General features: G+C 36.2%; 1 protein-coding gene across 3 annotated transcripts in view; it reads left to right on the forward strand.

Moving 5' to 3' along the window:
- BEND6 (BEN domain containing 6) overlaps positions 1 to 16,338 on the forward strand; it is a 54,378-nt gene extending 38,040 nt beyond the window's left edge. For all 3 annotated transcript variants that reach the window (XM_077769076.1, XM_077769078.1, XM_077769077.1), the window contains 4 exons: positions 4,767 to 4,987; positions 7,138 to 7,330; positions 8,427 to 8,563; positions 15,085 to 16,338. In XM_077769076.1, the coding sequence (XP_077625202.1) occupies positions 4,767 to 4,987; positions 7,138 to 7,330; positions 8,427 to 8,554 (542 nt within the window). In that variant the 3' untranslated portion in view covers positions 8,555 to 8,563; positions 15,085 to 16,338. The remainder of the gene's footprint in view (positions 1 to 4,766; positions 4,988 to 7,137; positions 7,331 to 8,426; positions 8,564 to 15,084) is intronic.
- The last annotated feature ends 2,613 nt before the right edge of the window (positions 16,339 to 18,951 follow it).

The following is an 18,951-nucleotide window of genomic DNA, read 5'->3' on the forward strand; positions in this document are numbered from 1 at the left end:
AAGATTTTCAAAATGGCATTATATTTATATTTTATATTTATGTAATATTTTTATATTTCAAACCTATATGTTTTCTTGCCTTTAGGGATACATATGGAAATATTTACAGATAAATGAGATACTGCCTGTGATTTGCTTGAAGTATTCTTAGGGATGGGGAGAAAGTGGATGGGGGTTTAAAGAGAATGAGACTGGCTGTGACTTGAAATTGGAGGATGGATATATGGGAGTTTACAATTTTTGTTTATGTTTAAAACTATTCATTAGAAGTTAAAAAATTATATCCAGGTAGAAAAAAACTCATTTGTAAAAAGATGTTTAAACCATACAAAATATATGAGTATTTGACTGATCTGAATGGCAAATGACTTTCTAAGCATAAAATAAATACACTGAAGAAAAAACTGCTACTTTATAATAAAAACTAAAAATGTGTATATGCTTTCAAAATATCATGAAATTAAAAGGTAAACACTCTAAGAAAAATACTTGCAACTTATGACAAATAAAAGGTTAAAATGCTTCACAGATAAGAGAGTAAATAACAATAGCTAACACACTGTGCTTATAACACATTTGGCACACTTATAAGCACTTTACGAAAACTGTCTAAATTATTAAAAATAGAAAAAGTACTAGAGGTGCCTGTCTGGCTCAGGTGGTAGAACATGAAACATGTGATCTCAGGGTTGTAAGTTTGAGCCCCACATTGGGCAAAGAAATTACATTTAAGAAAAGTACTGAGGCAACTGGGTGGCTCAGTCGGTTAAGCAGCTGACTTTGGCTCAGGTCATGTTTTATGGTTCATGAGTTCAAGCCTCGCATCAGACTCTGAGCTCGCATCAGCTCAGAGCATAGAACCTGGTTCAAATTCTGTGTCTGCATCTCTATCTGCCCCTCCTGCACTTGTGCTCTTTCTCTCTCTCTCTCTCAAAAAATAAACATTAGAAAAAAAAATTTAAGTACTAATATTCCATGGTCCAACAGATAACTCATATAAGGTCAAATAATCAATAAATAGTATATATTTAACTTGAAAATAATAAAATAATTGTAATTTAAATTTTATTAACCTTTCTACCTATCCAAATAGTGAAGGTTATTATTAGTGACTCACACCTGTTATTGATGGTGGAGTGAAACACTGACTTCTTACATTGTTAGTGGGTGTGTAATTTGGAAGAATCTTTCTGGAATGCAGTTCAGCAGTATTAGTTGAGGTTGGACAACATTTATACCTTTGACCCTATTGCTTTCAGGAATTTGTAGCATTATTGTGATCAGAGACATATATGAGGATGTATGTGCAAGGCAGGTTATGAGTTTTGTTTGTAATAAAGAAAAACTGGAAGCAACCTAAATTTGAAAAAAGAGAGCATTTAAATAAATTATAAAACATCAATACCTCAGAATATTAGGGAACCATTAAAATCATGTTTTCAAATGGAAAATAACCCCATCAACAAATGAATGAAAATTTTATGGAGTATCCACATACTATATAGTATGTGTAATATAGTAAAATATTAGTAATATTAGTAAAAAATATAGTAATATAGTAAAATATTAACAATGAAAAGGAATGAGTAACTGATACATACAACAACATGAATAAATCTCAAAACATTATGCAGAGCAAAAAAAAAAAAGTCAGACCAAAAAACCAGAGAATATACCATTTGAAATCATTTATGTGTAATTCTAGAATAGGTAAAATTTATCTCTGACCAAAGAAGTCAAATCAGTGGTTGCCTCTAAGGCGAGTCCAAGGATTGACCTAGAAGGGACAAGAGGCAACTTTCTGGAAGGATGGAGATGTGCTATATCTTGTTGGGTGTCCGCTAACTGGATATATCACTTTGTCAAACTCATCCTCTTTTACCTACTTAATTTTTGCTCACACTTTGTGTAAGATCTTGCTTTTGTGTCAATGTAAATTAGACCTCAAAAGACCATATTTTCCTAGAAGATTTAATGAAATAGGCAAATATTAAACTTACAGTCTTAATTGGAAAAAAGAACCATGACACAACTCTATGTGTATAGTACAGTCCTAGCTATTTATATAGAAATATATTTATAAGAAAATACATGAATATGGGTAGAGATACACAGAAATGACCAGAAGGATGCATTCCAATGAACATGTCCAACTTTCATTATTAGGGAAGAAATCAGTAAATATTCTTTAAACCTCACTTTATAGCAAATTCCCCTTTTCTCTTTACATCCTAACTGCCTTCTTGCAGTTCCTCAAATACAGAACTTACATTTCCTTTGCCTCTGATGACCTCCTAACTTCCTCCCGCTATTTAATCCCTGCTCAACCTTTGGCTCTAGATCAATCTTGACCTCCCCAGAGAAACTTTCCATATCCCTCCCCAGGCCGAGTCAAACATATTATGCCTCTCTTTTGTGACACTTAACAATTGTAATTTTTCATTTCTTTACATGTACCTCGTTAGCCAAATTGCAAAATTAAGGGCACTGTCCTCTAGACTGCCACATTTACCTAAGATTTCTGATGCCAATTATAAGCTCAGACATTTTCCAAAAGCACCCTCAGGTCCAATAATTTGCTAAAGAAACTCACAACTCACTGAAACTTATTATACTCATAGTTACATTTCCTACAGGAAAAGAATACAAATTAGACCAGCCAAAGTTGGAAGACACACATAGAGTAGAGTATGGGTGGTTTCCAAATGTGAGCTTCTGTTGCCTTCAGAATGCATTACCCTCCTAGCATTTATGTTAACGATATACATGGAGTATTGTCCATCTAGGAAGCTCATCTGAACTCCAGTGTTCAGAGTTTTTATTGAAGGTTCATTATGTAGGCATGATTAATTGACTGAGTGGTTGATTGCCTATGTTGAACTCAGTCTCTAAATCTGTGTAGCTTTCTGGCTATGGTCACTTCTACACTAAGACTATTGGGTGTGATTGTCCACACCCTGAAATACACCTTAGCATAAATATCAGATGGGGGCTGAGGGGCTCACCCTGAATAACAAAGACATGCCTCCTGTCATTCAGGAAATTCCAAGGGTTTAGAGGCTACTTTCCAGGAACTAGGTGATTAGGTGGAGGCCAGACCTCTCTTTAAGCAGGCCAAATTCTTACTCTACACCATGGTTAGGTAAATAATGCCCCTCTCCCTCTCTTTCACTTCAGTTCCAAAAGGCCAGGATCACATTTGGTTTTGTGCCCAGTCTCAGCCTTAGCATTTAATATGGTGGTTGGCAAATGTTGACCACCTACATAACATATTCATTTATAGTATGGAATTGGCTAAGTCTGAATTTAAATCTTAACTCTTCTTTCCACTGAGTTGACCCTGGATGGGTTTTTTAACCTCTCTCACTGCCTAATTGTCCTCATCTATAAACCGGGGGTAATGATAATATCTGTCTCAGAGAGTAATGAGGATTAAATGAATGAACATCAGCAAAGTACTCAGAATAGTGCCTGGCACAGAGTAAAAGCTAGATAAATGTTTATTATTAAATGCTCAATAAATAATGCTTATTGAATTAGTGTCTGGCACATGAGAGATGCTTAGTAAATATTAATTGAAGGAATATAAAAGAGGATTTTCTTTAGCAGATTTTACTATTTTTCTATTAATATGGTACCCGATGTATTGATTTGTACATATTATCAATATGCTGGTTTTCAGCTTTCAAATCAAATATTAATCTAAGGATTATAGCTTAATAATGTGCTTAAGAAAAGTCCAAAAACATTTTAGAGTCTTTTTACTTCTCCAACATCCAGTACCCCCAACCATAGAGTGGGAGCTAAATTAGATAGGGTTCAATGTGCCTTCCAACTCCAACAAAATGTTATTTGTCCTTAGGAAAAAAACTATATATAACAACAGATAAGACCATTTTACATGGAGACATGAACCTTTGAATGTGTGGGTTTCCATTTAAAAAGAAACAAAGAGAACATTCAGCTAATTACCAAAATTCATCCTTAATATGTGAAAACAAATATTTGAATTGTAGCAATAGATTTTTATTAATTTGATGAAATTTAACTCCCTGGAAAACCACACACAAGGATCACTAAAATGTTATTTTAATAAATTTAAACAGAAATGGTTTATTTTACTGGTCACTTAAATTGGCCTGATGTGACTATCGGGAAGGTAATTGATACTAGAATCAGTAATGTCTCCAAATGAAATTTAAAACTTTCAAATAATACTATTAGCAATTAGAAAAAAGGAATCAACTCTTTAATTCATTTTAGTTATTTTATAATTCATTTAGTTATTTGAGTTATGATGTAATGCATATATATTTAAATACAATAACCAACTTTTTAAAAGTTTATTTATTTTTGAGAGACAGAGGCAGAGAGAGAAGGGAGAGACAGAGAATCCTAAGCAGGTTCCACACTGTCAGCACAGAGCCCCATGCAGGCTTAACCCACTAACCATGAGATCATGACCTTAGCCAAAATCAAGAATCAGATGCTTAATTGACTTAGCCATCGAGGCACCTCCAATAACCAGATGTTTTTAAATTGATTTATTATTATTAAGCCATTGTTAAATTAAACAATAAAAAGTAAATATGTCTTAATCACTCTTCTTGCCAGGCTTAGTTTACAAAAGTAGAAAATGTCAACAATTTGTCCCACCTATTTCTATATACACTATAATATGCATGTACCACAATACAAAAAAATAAGAATATATGCCTCTATTATTAAAAGTATTTATGAAGTGTTACTTTTTCTTGCCGTTTTAGTGTTACCCCAGGCAGTCACCCAGTTTGAAGAATTGGTTGGTATGGCAGAGGCCCTACTTAAGGGTGGAGGAACGATGTCTACATCTGCGTCCACCCTCTGGAGAGCAACAAACAACTCCTCACCAGATTCATTTGCCTCAATGTGCAGTAATTCTAATTCTAATTCCAGTTCACCAATTTCCTTGAAAGCTGAAGAAGAGCATCATACTGATGAGAAACAGGTCAGTTGGAATACTTGCCCTATCTTTTTCTAGGATACAGTAAATACAAAAATTAAAATAAGACTACAGAATGACGGAGTGCCTGGCTGGCTCGGACCATGGAGCGTGCAACTCTTGATCGCAGGGTGGTGGATTCAAATTCCATGTTGGGTGTAGAGATTACTCAAAAATTAAATTTTAAAAAGAGACTACAATTAATCATTGTTTTATCAGATAACATTAGATAACTTTAGGTCATGATCATAACATTGCAATTACATAAAACAATTTTTTCACAATAAATCAAAACATTTGTTGTGAAACAAATATTGTTTAGAAAACTAAAGTCAGGGGCGCCTGGGTGGCTCAGTCGGTTAAGCATCCGACTTCGGCTCAGGTCATGATCTCGCGGTTTGTGAGTTCGAGCCCCGCGTCAGGCTCTGTGCTGACAGCTAGCTCAGAGCCTGGAACCTGTTTCAGATTCTGTGTCTCCCTCTCTCTCTGACCCTCCCCCGCTCATGCTGTCTTTCTCAAAAATAAATAAAACATTAAAAAAAAAGAAAACTAAAGTCAAATTGTGGTCAATGACGAGGTTATTAAACTAGAAAACTTTTTTTTAAGTTTATGATTTTATTTTGAGAGTGAAAGAGTGAAAGAAAGAGAAATGCAAGTGGGGAGGGGCAGAGAGAGAGAGAGAGACAAAGAATCCCAAACAGTCTTCGTGTTGTCAGTACAGAGCCAAATCCAGGGCTTGAACACACAAACCACAAGATCATGACCTGAACCAAAGTCAGATGCTTAACCGACTGAGCCAACCAGGTGCCCTAGAAAACTCTTAAACCAGTAATAGGTAACTACACATTAAGGATTACAAAATTACATCATTGAGAGAAGGTAAATCTCAGCCTCTGCATGCTGGGTAAGCATAATTCTTTCCCTACTTCCCTAATTTCTCTTCATCAAGAAACAAAAGCTGAAAAGACAGAGTTTCATTAGACAGAGGTATCAGCTTTGAAAATATGATTTCCAGAGCAATAATTAAATACTACCAATCCAACATTTAGAATACTTGAATCTTGTTACATCAATTTCCTTTTGCTGTATAACAGATGACAACAAACTTCGTGACTTATAATAATACAAATGTATTATCTCAGAGTCCTAGAAATCAGAAGTGTGGTAAAATCAAGGAGTCAGCAGGTGCATTCCTTTCTGGAAGTTCTATGGAAGAATCTGTTTCTTGCTCATTTAGGTTATTGTAGAATTCAGTTTCTTGTGGTTGTCGAATTGGGTTCCCTGTTTTCTTGCTGACTATACACTGTCCATTCCCACCTCTACAGGCAACCATATTCCTTAGTTTGTGGTCCATTCCACCACTTTCAAAGCCAGCCATGGCAGACAAAGCCCCTCTCACTCTTCCACTCTGTCCTCCTTCTTATGTGTTTCGTTCTTAATGTTTATTTACTTATTTATTTATTTTTGAGGGGTTGGGGGAGCATCAGAGAGAGAGGGAGAGAGAGAATCCCAAGCAGGCTCTGCACTATCAGCGCAGAACCTGACACAGGGCTTGATCTCATGAACCTGAACCTGAACTTGAGCTCATGACCTGAGCCGAAATCAAGAGTTGGATGCTTAATCGACTAAGTCACCCAGGTACCCCCCTGCATCTTTTTTCTGATCCATTCTTCTGCCTCCCTCTTCTGCATTTAAGGCCTCTGTGATAAAATTGGGCCCACCTGGATAATCCAGGATCATTTTCTCATCCTAAGGTACTTAACTTTAATCACACCGTACGAAGTTGTTTTTCCCTTATAAAAGTAACAAATTCACAGACTCCAAGAATATGAATATCTTCAGTGGGCCATTATTCTGCCTACCACACTTAGTAGGAGGTGTTGGGGATGGGACTTAACCCTAAACTGTCAAATTCAGATAACATACAAGAATTTGTATGTACTCGGGGACAAACACTACATAAATATTGGGCATTATATCACAGATAACGTTGAACTCTAACCCCTGAAATGTAAAATATATATTAGAAGTAAATGCATCAACTTAAAGAATGTTGATTTTGTTTTCACAGTGTGTCTTAACTCAATTGGTAATATATTTCTGCAGATACTTGCCTTTTCTTTGTATAGTTTCAACTATTATTTTGTATTTTTTAGTTCAAGATTGAAAAATGGCAGATTGCCCGTTGTAACAAGAGCAAGCCTCAGAAGTTTATTAATGATTTAATGCAAGTACTGTACACAAATGAATACATGGCCACACACAGCCTGACGGGGGCAAAGTCTTCTACTTCGAGGGACAAAGCTGTAAAACCAGCAATGAATCAGAATGAAGTTCAAGAAATCATAGGTGATAATATAATTGCATTGCATTGTCACACTAATTTGAAATTATTTTATCATTCAAAGTTAAGTCATTCTTTCATGGTCTTTTTGTGGTTTATTTTTCTATGAAAGAAAAATTTCAAGATAGCCTAAACTAAACCTCTAACTAAATAAAGTAAATTTTGTGGAAATAATTTACATTAAAGCAGTTATTAAAATAAAACTAAATTTTATTTCACTGACATGTTTGAATTTATTAAATTCATAGTTTTAGAAAAATGCATTTCAAAATCCTTTCGAACAAAATTTCAAGTAGCAGTTTGTATCTTATTTTCTCTTTCTTATCTTGGTTATAGATCTCTTATCTTTTATTCTAGAAAAATAGAGGCTAATTTCCTACCTATGGTTTTTAAGTTAATGAATCTCCTCAAATACAATAATCTAGGTTATCAAATTTTTTTTTGCAAATATCAATTTAGGAAATCACTGAATTGAGCTCTGTATTTTCTTTAATTTTTTTAATGTTTTTATTTATTTCTGAGAGAGAGAGAGAGAGAGAGAGACAGCGTGAGCAGGGGAGGGTCAGAGAGAGAGGGAGACACAGAATCTGAAATAGCCTCCAGGCTCTGAGCTAGCTGTCAGCACAGAGCCAGACGCAGGGCTTGAACCCACGGACTGTGAGATCATGAGCCGAAGTCGGACACTTAACTGACCGAGCCACCCAGGCGCCCCGAGCTCTCTGTATTTTAATATATCATTTCTTAGCTGGAAAAGGTTCAGTCAGAATCTAGTTGTTTCAACTGTTGCTGAGAATGGATAAAAACAAATTCCTAACATTTTGGAGCACGGGGAATCTAGAGTTCAGAACAAGTAGCAAGGTTAAAGTTGAGTGGCACGATAGGAAGACAAGTACGTCTGCTCTCAGTTTGTAACAGACCTTTGGTATCTCTTGTTTTGCTTTGAAAACCCTGCCTACGTATTCATCTAACTATCTCATGGGTGTTTGGGCTGCCTTTGCAAAGTGGAGACAAAAGCATAATGTGGATTGCTTGATATTTTATCTCAATTCATACTTCATACTTAAACTATTTTTGTGTGTTTATTGTTCTTATTGTTTACAGGAGTCACAAAACAGTTATTTCCCAACACAGATGACGTTTCAATTAGGAGAATGATAGGGCAAAAACTAAACAACTGTACCAAGAAGCCAAACTTAAGCAAAAATCTGAACTCTCAGGATATTAAGTAAATCCTTTTGGTAAGTCCTCTCAATCTTCACAATCCTTTTAGTGGGGGCAAGAAGGTGTAATACTTTTATCCCTGGAGTAGCACTCTATGAATACTCTTCTAGGGAATACTAACGGCCTGTGAAATGCTAATAGGTATTCATGGGGGTGAAGGCGAGGAAGGGGAAGGGGATTTCAGTTTGGGAAATGCTAACTGCAGATACAGATTTTCCTTTCCCGGAACCTCTTGGAATATTTTATACTCTTTAATATGCCCGAGTGCACCAGAAATCTCTAAAAAGGCAATAGAGAATGAGTGGTTTTCACATGTGTTTTACTGAGAAACTTTTCTTTCTGTTTGTTTGTTGTTGTTGTTTCACAGAATGTATGTTAACTTGTGGGTGGGGGTAGAAAAGAGTCCATGGAGGGACACCTGATAATTTAGGAGTTGTTTCTCTCTCTGAGATACATCAAAAACTCCAGACAGTGGTTTGTGTACCCACTGCCGGCCAGAAGTCCTGAAGGGCCCCCTCCACCACCCTTCCTTCTGTTTCTCCCTGTCTTTAAATCTTTAAATCAGTTGGAGGCACCTGAGTGGCTCAGTCGGTTAAGCATCAGACTTGGACTCAGGTCATGATCTCATGGTTTGTGAAGTCAAGCCCCACGTTGGGCTCTGTGCTGACAGCTCAGAGCCCGGAGCCTGCTTCAGATCCTGTGTCTCCCTCTCTCTGCCTCTCCCCTGCTCACCATCTGTCTCTCTCTGTCTCAAAAATAAACATGAAAAAGAATAATAAATTTTTTTTAAAAATTAAAAAAAATCTTTAAATCCGTTGTTATAGTTTGTATTTGTTTGATAAGGATTTTTACCTAGATATCTCTACTATACTAAGAAAAAGAATTGTTGCTAGTGAGTTTTGAAGGAAATAAACTTCAAGGTCAGGCCCTTACACTTAGGCAAAACTGTTCAAGTGGAATTTTGTGTTTGCTTTAGCATGCCAGGGTCCTGGCTGGTTCACTTGTACTCAGCCTTCCTCTCTATTATTTTGATGGCAAATATGTGGGGGAAAAATGCATTATTGGTTTTCAGTATTTTTTGATAAACAGAGGTGTATGACAAATAGATGAGGGCAGGTTTTTCTTCCATTTTCTTGACTTTTATCTTTGACTTTACTTGTTCTCTGCCTAAGTTGAGTCACCTCTGACACCATTTTATTTTGACTTTATTTTCCAACCATGTTTTAAGTGGGATTGGGGCCATGTGTAATGCAGTAATTCTCCCCATTTACCCTTCACACCTTGCTGACTACCACCCCCAACGGCCCTTGAGGGTCCGTTACTATTTTGCTATGTAATGAATCCTGTTCTGATGAGGGTCAACGATAGTTTCTTTTCCTCAAAAACAAAACAAGCAAAAAACCCCTTATAACAACTGCAGGGGGGTCCTTCCCTAGGCTCATCCATACTGGTAAACTGACTTGCAGATTTAAAAAAGATAGGATATTTGTGTTCTTTTTCTGATGAAAAATTTCAGTAGACTATGAGTCTCACAGCTTCCCAGTTAGGAGATAATTGCTTAAATGAGCCCTTAGAACTTCTCACTTTGGGGGCACCTGGGTGGCTCAGTCGGTTAAGCGTCTGACTTCAGCTCAGGTCATGCTCTCATGGCCTGTGGGTTCAAGCCCCACATTGGGCTCCGTGCTGACAGCTCAGAGCCTTGAGCCTGTTTCAGATTCTGTGTCTCCCTCACTCTCTGCCCCTCCCCAGCTCATGGTCTGTCTCTCTCTGTCTCAAAAATAAATAAACGTTAAAAAAATTAAAAGAAGAACTTCTCGCTTTGACATGAGGCTACCCAGTCACCCAGGTAGCTAAGTTCCTTTGCTAAATGCCATGTAACCAGAACTCCAAGGGTCTGTTTTACAGGGCTCCGTTTTGGAGCACACAACTATATTTCAGAGCTCTGCAAAGTATTTCAATATCCCAACTTCTGCCTTTTTAATGCCTCAGCCTGCCAAGGGTAGGCACAAAACTAAACTCGGACTATCAGTCAGCAAAGTGTTAAGGAAATTAAAGCTAAAAGGGTTTTATATCAATTTTGCTTGTACTCACAGCCCAGTAGTAGTGTTATTAATCACCTGACTACAGCATTGATTAAAATAGAAAAAAAGGAACAAATCTTTTGCTAAGAACACAGCATGTTCTAGTGCCTTCTGAGCCTGAGCCTCACTGTTGACAAGTTGCTTGGAATATGAATGCATATATTTTGAATCAGAGATGGAGATTAACCCTAGAATGAAAAAAAAAATTTTTTTTAATTGGCAAGTATCTTTCATATGAAGTATATCTAAATCCAAATTATCTCAAAAGAACTGAGAAAACATGCTGGGAATGACAGGGTCACATTAATCTTAATTTAGCCATGCTTCATGAAATAGTCCAATATAGCACCATCTAGCGGGGTGCTGCAATGTTTTTCTCTTCTTGCTCATTTAACAGGAAGGAGCCTAAAGATGACTGCATTTACTCAGGCAAATCATACTCCCTCCTCACCCCGCCCCCAAAAGTATTCTTTCGAAAAATAACTTTATTTGCATCACTATTAGCAAGGCAATATGCCCTGCAAAATCATGTAGACTTCTACAAATTCCTGTGCATCCACAAAGTCCAGCAACCCCCACCCATGGGCCCTGTGGTAGATCATGCCCTCCTCCCAGTACTGAATGTGAGGTTGCCACTGGTGGCTTAGATTTGAAACAACAACTGTTTCCCAGCTAAGATTTATTCCTCTCAGAAATAAATAAGCACAAAATTCCACCGTTCTTCCCTTTTTTATCTATTCTCTGTCACTCCTATGACTGCCCTCAAGTTGCCTGCAGCTTACGCTTTGCCAAGAGCTTTATGTTGCCAACCTTTCTGGCCTTCCTCCATTTTTTGTTTCTTACTTATAGGAACTAAAGCAAATAAGAATTACAGAATATTAGAATATCACCTCTCTGACATTCCACTAAATGGTCGAACAGCCTTCTCCTGAAATTTCCAAAGCTGCCTCGGCCTGTATAATCTCCACAGTAACATTACGGATGCATATATTATAACTTAAAGGTGATCCAATACAGCAGTGTTCAAACAGGATGGGAGGGATTTTTGTCCCCTGCCCCCCCCAGCTAGGGCATATTAGAAAATGTCTGGAGATATACATGGTTGTCACAACTGGATGCTACTACTGGCATCTAGTGGACAGAGCCACAGATGCTGCTAACCATCCTACAAGGCATAGGACAGTCTCCCTCACAACAAAGTATTACCTAAACCCAAAATGTCAACTGTGCCAAGTTGAAGAAATCTTGGTCTAAGATGATTTCCTTACTTTGGAGATAATCAAACTAAAGCCTAAATAAGTTAACTGAATTGCCATGAGTATATGATTAGTAACTATTAGAGAGCCAACAAGAACATATACTTCTTTGCATTTTTTGAAGAATCTTTTTTTTGTTGATTTTTTTATTTGAGTGTCGACACAGAATGTTACATTGGTTTCAGTTACAACATAGCAATTCAACAAATTTTTATATTATGCTATGCTCACCCTAAAGGTAGCTACCCTCTGTCACCATACAAAGCTATTACAATACCATTGACTATATTCCTTATGCTGTGTCTTTTATTTCCATATTTATTCATTCCATAACTGGAAGCCTGTATCTCCCAATCCCCTTCACCCATTTTGCCCATTCCCCCTACTCTCCCCTTTAGCAACCATCAGTTTGTTCTCTGTATTTGTGGCTTTGATTCTGCTTTTGTTTATTCTTTTTTTTTTTAAAGATTCCACATAGGAGAGAAATCATATGGTATTTGTATTTCTCAGCCCGATTTATTTCACTTAGCATAATATTCCCTAGATCCATCCATGTTGTCACAAATGGCATGATTTCATCCTTATTATGGCTGCATAATGCTCCACTGTGTGTGTGTGTATGTGTATGTGCATACATACTACATCTTCCTTATCCATTCATCTATTGGGCTTTTAGGTTGTTTCCATATCTTGGCTATTGGAAATAATACTTCAATAAACATAGAGGAGTGTATATCTTTTCAATTACTATTTTCATTTTCTTTAGGTATGCACCCAATAGTAAGATTATTGGATCATATGGTATTTCTATTTTTTATTTTTTGAGGAAACTCCATAGTGTTCTTCACAATGGGTGTACCAATTTATATTCCCATCAATAGCGTGTGAGAGTCACCTTTCCTCCACATCCTTGCCAACGCTAGTTTTTCTTGTGTTTTTTATTTTAGCCATTCTGACATATGTAAGGTAATGTCTCACTGTGGCTTTGATTTGCATTTCTCTGGTGATTAATGATATTGAGAATCTTTTCATGTCCTCATTGGCCATCATCTGTATGTCTTCTTTGGAAAATTGTCCATTCAGGTCCTCTGCCCATTTTTTTTAAGTGGATTGTTTGGGGGTTTTTGAGGTTGAGTTGTACCAGTTCTTTATATATTTTGGATATTAACCAAATATGTCATTTGCAAATATCTTCTCCCACTCAGTAGGTTGCCTTTTTGTTTTTGTTAATGGCTTTCTTCACTGTGCAAAAGCTTTTTATTTTGATTTGTCCTATACTCCTTTATATCTCTTATTGCACTAGTCATAGTTCTCCAGAGAAACAGAGCCAATAGGACATATATAAAGAGACATTGGAAGGAATTGGCACACACAATTGTGAGGTCTGGTAAGTCTGAAATCTGCAAGACAGGCTAACAGGCTAGAGACCAAGGAAGAGTTGATGTTGCAGTCTTGAGTTCAAAGACAGTGTGAAGGCAGAATTCTTCCTTCCCCAAAGAACCTTAGTCTTTTCTCTTAAGGCCTTCAACTAACTAGGTGAAACCCTCCCATATCATGGAGGGTAATCTTCTTTACTGAAAATTACTGTTTTAAATGTTAATCCCATCTAAAAAATACCTTTACAGTAACACCTGGACTGGTGTTTGACCAAACAACTTGGTATCATAGGCTAGCCAAGATGACATATAAAATTGTATGTTTTAGGGTCAGAAAGTCTGGTTTTGAAGACTGCTCCACCTCTTAATAAATGTGTGGCCTTTGGAAAGTCACTTGAACTCTCTGAATAGCAATTTATACAAGAATAATAATACTATCTACCTTAGGGATGGATTCAGGATTTGTAGGGCCTAAGGCTTAATAGTATTTGGAGAACTCACTTTAAGAAATACAAAATTATGAATACACAGTCAGCTAAAATTCCATGTAGGCTTCACATCCAATGTGGGGCTCAAACTTAGGACCTCAAGATCAAGAGTTGCATGCTCTACTGACTGACCCAGCCAGATGCCCTAAAATGACATCATGTTTAAAAAGTTAACAAATTTCTCAAATATCACATAATGTAGGGGAAATAGATAATATTTTTTGTAACAGCTGTATAATATTTTCATCCTAAATTTTTTGGGTTGCATACATGTTGATTGCCTCTTCGTTTGACAATTTTATAATGGCCCCTTCCATACAAAGAATAAAAAAATAATTTAGACTCTCCTCTAGCATAGTGGATGAAAAAAATGTCTTTTTTGTTTGTTTGTTTTTGACAATTTTAAGAGTTTTCTTTCAAATTCTTAACTCTTTAGCAGGAGTGTAATTGTTAGGATTGTTGTCAAATTTGGGGAAACCTTTGTTAAATTTCTATGGTACCTGAGCTATAAGATTTCAGGACATTTCAAGTTTTCTATGGTATGAGTCCTTTAAAATATTCTTTGAATTGACCATAGTCATATTTTTGCTAGAAGACACTACAAACCGAATGGCCACCATTAATATAACTATAAATAGAGATGGCAGAGCACAAAAGTACAGTCAATTCTTGGTAAAATCTCAGAAATACCCACTGCCACCCCATGGTTACAATCAGAGAGAAAATATGGCTGAGGGGCAGTTGAAAGAGAAAGGCAGTAGTCTTAACTGACTATAGTTGACATATCTAACTTTTGCAAATTTAACAAAAATATATAAGCATGTGAACATATCAGAAGGCACTCATGCAAGCAATCTTTATTAACTTTATAGTAATTCTTCCTCTAACCTAGCTCATTTTGTTTTTGTGACTTTTGAAAGAGGTAAACCAGACTTGGGGACTGCTATTTAAGCAGTCAATAAATGTTACTGAAGAATGACAAGCATAATTGTTGATAATTTTTTTAGGATGGTTGATGGGTATGTGGGGATGGTTCATTTTACTTTCTGGGTTTGAAATTCTACCCAATACAAAGATTTTTTAAAGTCATTTGGGAAAAAAAAGTCATTTGAGATAAAAAATATATGTAAAATATTTTAACTGTTGTCTATGCTGGAATTCCTCTGAATAGATGATAAAATAATTGCTAAGTCACCTCCTTAGTAATAGTTCCTATTAACAATTTGTATTTTTAAGCAAAAATTTGTAGTAGGTACAATAACCCATACAACTATTAAAAGTACTGTAAGAACTCTAACATAAATTTGCTCTGTTTTTTTGAAATTTGCTTTCTCTAGCTATTGTAGGTATCTGAAATAAAACATCTTCAGTTTTGAATCTAACATTGGATTTCATTGGAGAATCTGCAGCCTCCCTGGCAGTGAGCACAGAGAGACATAGTGATGGGCTGGGAGACGTCTGTAATATCGCTGGCTCTAGATGGAGCAACAAGCTTGAAGAAGCTGCATGTAGATTCCACCATAAATATCAGTGATGCATCAAACCAGAAAATTTCTAGTAGTCAAATAAGCATGCAATATGGTTTCTTGGAAATATGCATTTTCCTGTCCCCAAATGCTTCTCTGCACAGCTACCTTAAATAGAGCTCTTACCATAGCAACAAAACTTCAACTCCTACGATTTGTCATTGTCCTAATCAATCATTGTACATTTATTATAACCAATGACTCCCCAGTTTAGTGTTTGGATCTTTAGCATAAGCGCATGCTTGGAAAAGTAAACAGTGAAGTAATCGATGTACATAAACGTGAGGACAGCAAAGTTGGTCTAAAATTTGATAATCATATTAACCAAGTAATGGTGTTTTTGCAAGGAAATTACAGGATATTCTGTTACCTAAAAATGTATAGAACAGGAATCCGAAAAAAGGGAAAGCAGCAAGACTTTTTATTTTAATATGAAACTATTCTACTGCACTCCTGAGAAAGAAATAAACCCAAGTTTTTGTGACTGTTAAAACAATGTATTGATTTCAGAAAAAATTTTTGTTTGTTTACATGCTCCTAACTTTTTATTGCCCAAAGTATATTAAATACAGATGTGTAATATAAAACATAAATGTCATCTAAAATCCTATATAAGATACTACATCGTATGTATTTGGTTGGTTTTATTGCTACACTGCTTAGTTTTAACTGGTTTGATTCCATAGTATCAGATGAAAAAAGAACTGAAAACAAAATCATATGGAATGGATAATCACATGAAAAGAAAAAAATCATCTTGTAAATGAATGAAAGATAAAACATTCTTCATCAAGAGGCTTCTCCTTTGATGTCAGATTGTCACACATGACAACTTTGCAATGACAAGTCATGCTTCTTCAGTGTAAAAGGTCATGTTTAAAGTTGCAAAAGAGGATGTTTATAAAAATAGTTCAGGAAAGTTCAGAGTTGTGGCCCCAGGGAACATTCCATAATGCTGCTTGATAACAATGTGGTCATACAAAATAAATATGATTAAGGAAATAACTTATGTTAAGATTTCCTACTTTTACTTAAATATAAATAAATCCCATTGAAAACATAGAAGGTATTTGCTTGTTTCTTATTATAATATATAATTCAGGGAAAAAATCTTTTTCTAGGCAGATTGCCTCTCTATCCATACACATTAAGGCATTGCCACTACATTGGACCATGTGGCTCTGGTTTACTTATCTTCTAAAGAGCCATTCTACGTAGGATATATAGACAATATCCAAGATAAATGTCCATACCATGCAGGATATATACACACTATCCAAGAAAGTTAACACTGTTATCGAAAACTGGTAATCTTACTGAGATACATGTTATTTCCTTTAAAAAACTTTGTTATATGTTTTGTCTACTAAATGTAAATAAAATCGCCTTTGCAAAACATAATTATTCTTCAACTAGAATTTCTATGTTCCTTAAAGTATTTTTAAATGTGTTGATATTTTTACAGACAATAGAATATACATATTCTTTCTAATTCAGCTTTGTATATTGGCTCAAAATGAGTTACAAATAAGAAAAGTATTTAATTAAAATAAGAAAACTAATGAACACATATATATGGTATATATGGTATATTTACATATGTACAAATATGATTAAAGTAGAACCTTTATCTAGTGTCTGAGGGCACTGGTGAAAGAAAAATAATAAAGCTGTAATTCCAGGTTAATAAAATATAAAAATTGGACTAGAATTTAAAAATACATGAATATTTTAATGTTATCTGAAGAAGGACTTTCTAAATCCACAGTTAGTACATCAAAAGCATCAAAGAAAAATTTACTAATAAGGTATGAGTTCCTACATGTGTGTTCTGTTGTCTTCTTACATGGAGATGATAGTTTCCTTTACCTAGTAGATAAAATACTAAAAAAAAAAAAAAAAGTAAAGAAAAAAGATTTTTACCTTGTAATGGAATGTGTGGTCAGTGTCTTCATCTATGACATCATTTTTCTCGTGAATATTTTTCATGCATTTGCTATTTTTATAGCTCTTTTCACACTTTTTCTTATAAAATCTTTGTGCTGATGTTGTGCCATAGTCTTTCTTCAACATTAATCTATAAGGACATGGTTGTTCCTGGTCCAGCTGTCTGCAGGTGAGTTCATGGATGGTGGAGGGGCCAGGGTTCCCTGCCAGGCTTCAGACCTTTCTTCAGAAGTGCTCCCTTCACCGTCACGATTCCAGCCAGCATGGCTCCCCTGACAAATATTTGGTGTAGCCCTCCTCCGTCTGGTGCTCCAACCCAAGCTAGTCTGGGGGAATTTCTGTTCCCAGCCCTGCCTTCCCAGGCAGCAGCGGCAAACAGGACAGAGCCCTTGCACTTACCAAGGAGTCCTTGACCTTCATGGAGTAAGATTCTGCTGGATCTTCCTGAGATCTGCTGCTAGGAGCCCACTCAGATAGATACTCTGTGCATTTTCTCTGCATCCCAATCTTGTGACTTCTGCTGAAGCTCAGGTTACCTCACCCCTCAGTTGTTTGATTTATTAGGTTACAGAGTTTGTATTTCTGGATAAGTTTCTCCTTTTCAGGAAGTACACTTTCACTGGTACTTTGTGAGGCCTGCTTCTCATTAGGGGCTTTGACATTCTCATTGCATTTTGTGCACAGTTTAACTTCTAATAGCAACTTCTAAAAGTCCTTGGTTTCTGCAGGTATCATCCATTGCCTGTTTTGCTAAAAATAGCAAGACAGGGCACCTGGGTGGCTCAGCTGGTTAAGCAACTTGGTTTCAGCTAGGGTCAGGATCTGTCAATTTGTGAGTTTGAGCCCTGAGTTCGGCTCCTTACTGATAACACAGAGCCTGCTTAGGATTTTCTCTCCCTCCTCCTCTTCCCATCGCCTGCATGCACATGCTTGTATGCTCTCTCTCAAAATAAATAAACTTAAAAAAAATAACAGGACAGGGTATTTTGCTGTTGTTGTTGCTGTTTTTTCTCCTTGTTGCTTTATTTGATTTCTTACATTAAGGGAAAGGTAAATAAGGCTTACTTGGATGTTCTTACCAGAGTTACATCCATTGTTGGCATTGTAGGATTGTTGGAAGAATTAAATTCATCAAGTTAAATTTGAATCAAATAACAACAAATTTTTTAGGATATCCTTTGCAATATTTAGGATATACTTACACTAAATATTTACTCATCCATCTTAAATTCAAATTTAACTAGATGTTGTATATTTTTACTTGCCCAATCTGGCAACCCTAGCCTATCAAGAGCATAATGTAATCCTAATTTTCATTCTTTTATTTAGAATATGCTTTTCCAACCTCCTTGAGGTTCTTTTGAACTTCTTTCCCTGATATATTAAAATTTTATGAAAATATGTCTTGTTCTCCATCTCTTTTTATTCATTGTTCAGGAAACATGCCTGTTCTTTTCTTTTTTAAAAAATTTTTTAATGTTTTATTTATTTCTGAGAGAGAAAGAGAGAGAGAGAGAGAGCATGAGCAGGAGAGGGTCAGAGAAAGAGGGAGACACAGAATCTGAAGCAAGCTCCAGGCTCTGAGCTAGCTGAGAGCACAGAGCCTGACCTGGGGCTCGAACCCACAACTGTGAAATCATGACTTGAGCCGAAGTCGGACGCTTAACTGACTGAGCCACCCAGGCGCCCCCATGTTTATTCATTTCAAGGATAGCTTAGAACCTTTAAATC

Source organism: Crocuta crocuta, unplaced genomic scaffold (assembly GCF_008692635.1).
Source record: "Crocuta crocuta isolate KB4526 unplaced genomic scaffold, BGI_CrCroc_1.0 scaffold205, whole genome shotgun sequence".
Taxonomy (NCBI): Eukaryota; Metazoa; Chordata; class Mammalia; order Carnivora; family Hyaenidae; genus Crocuta; species Crocuta crocuta.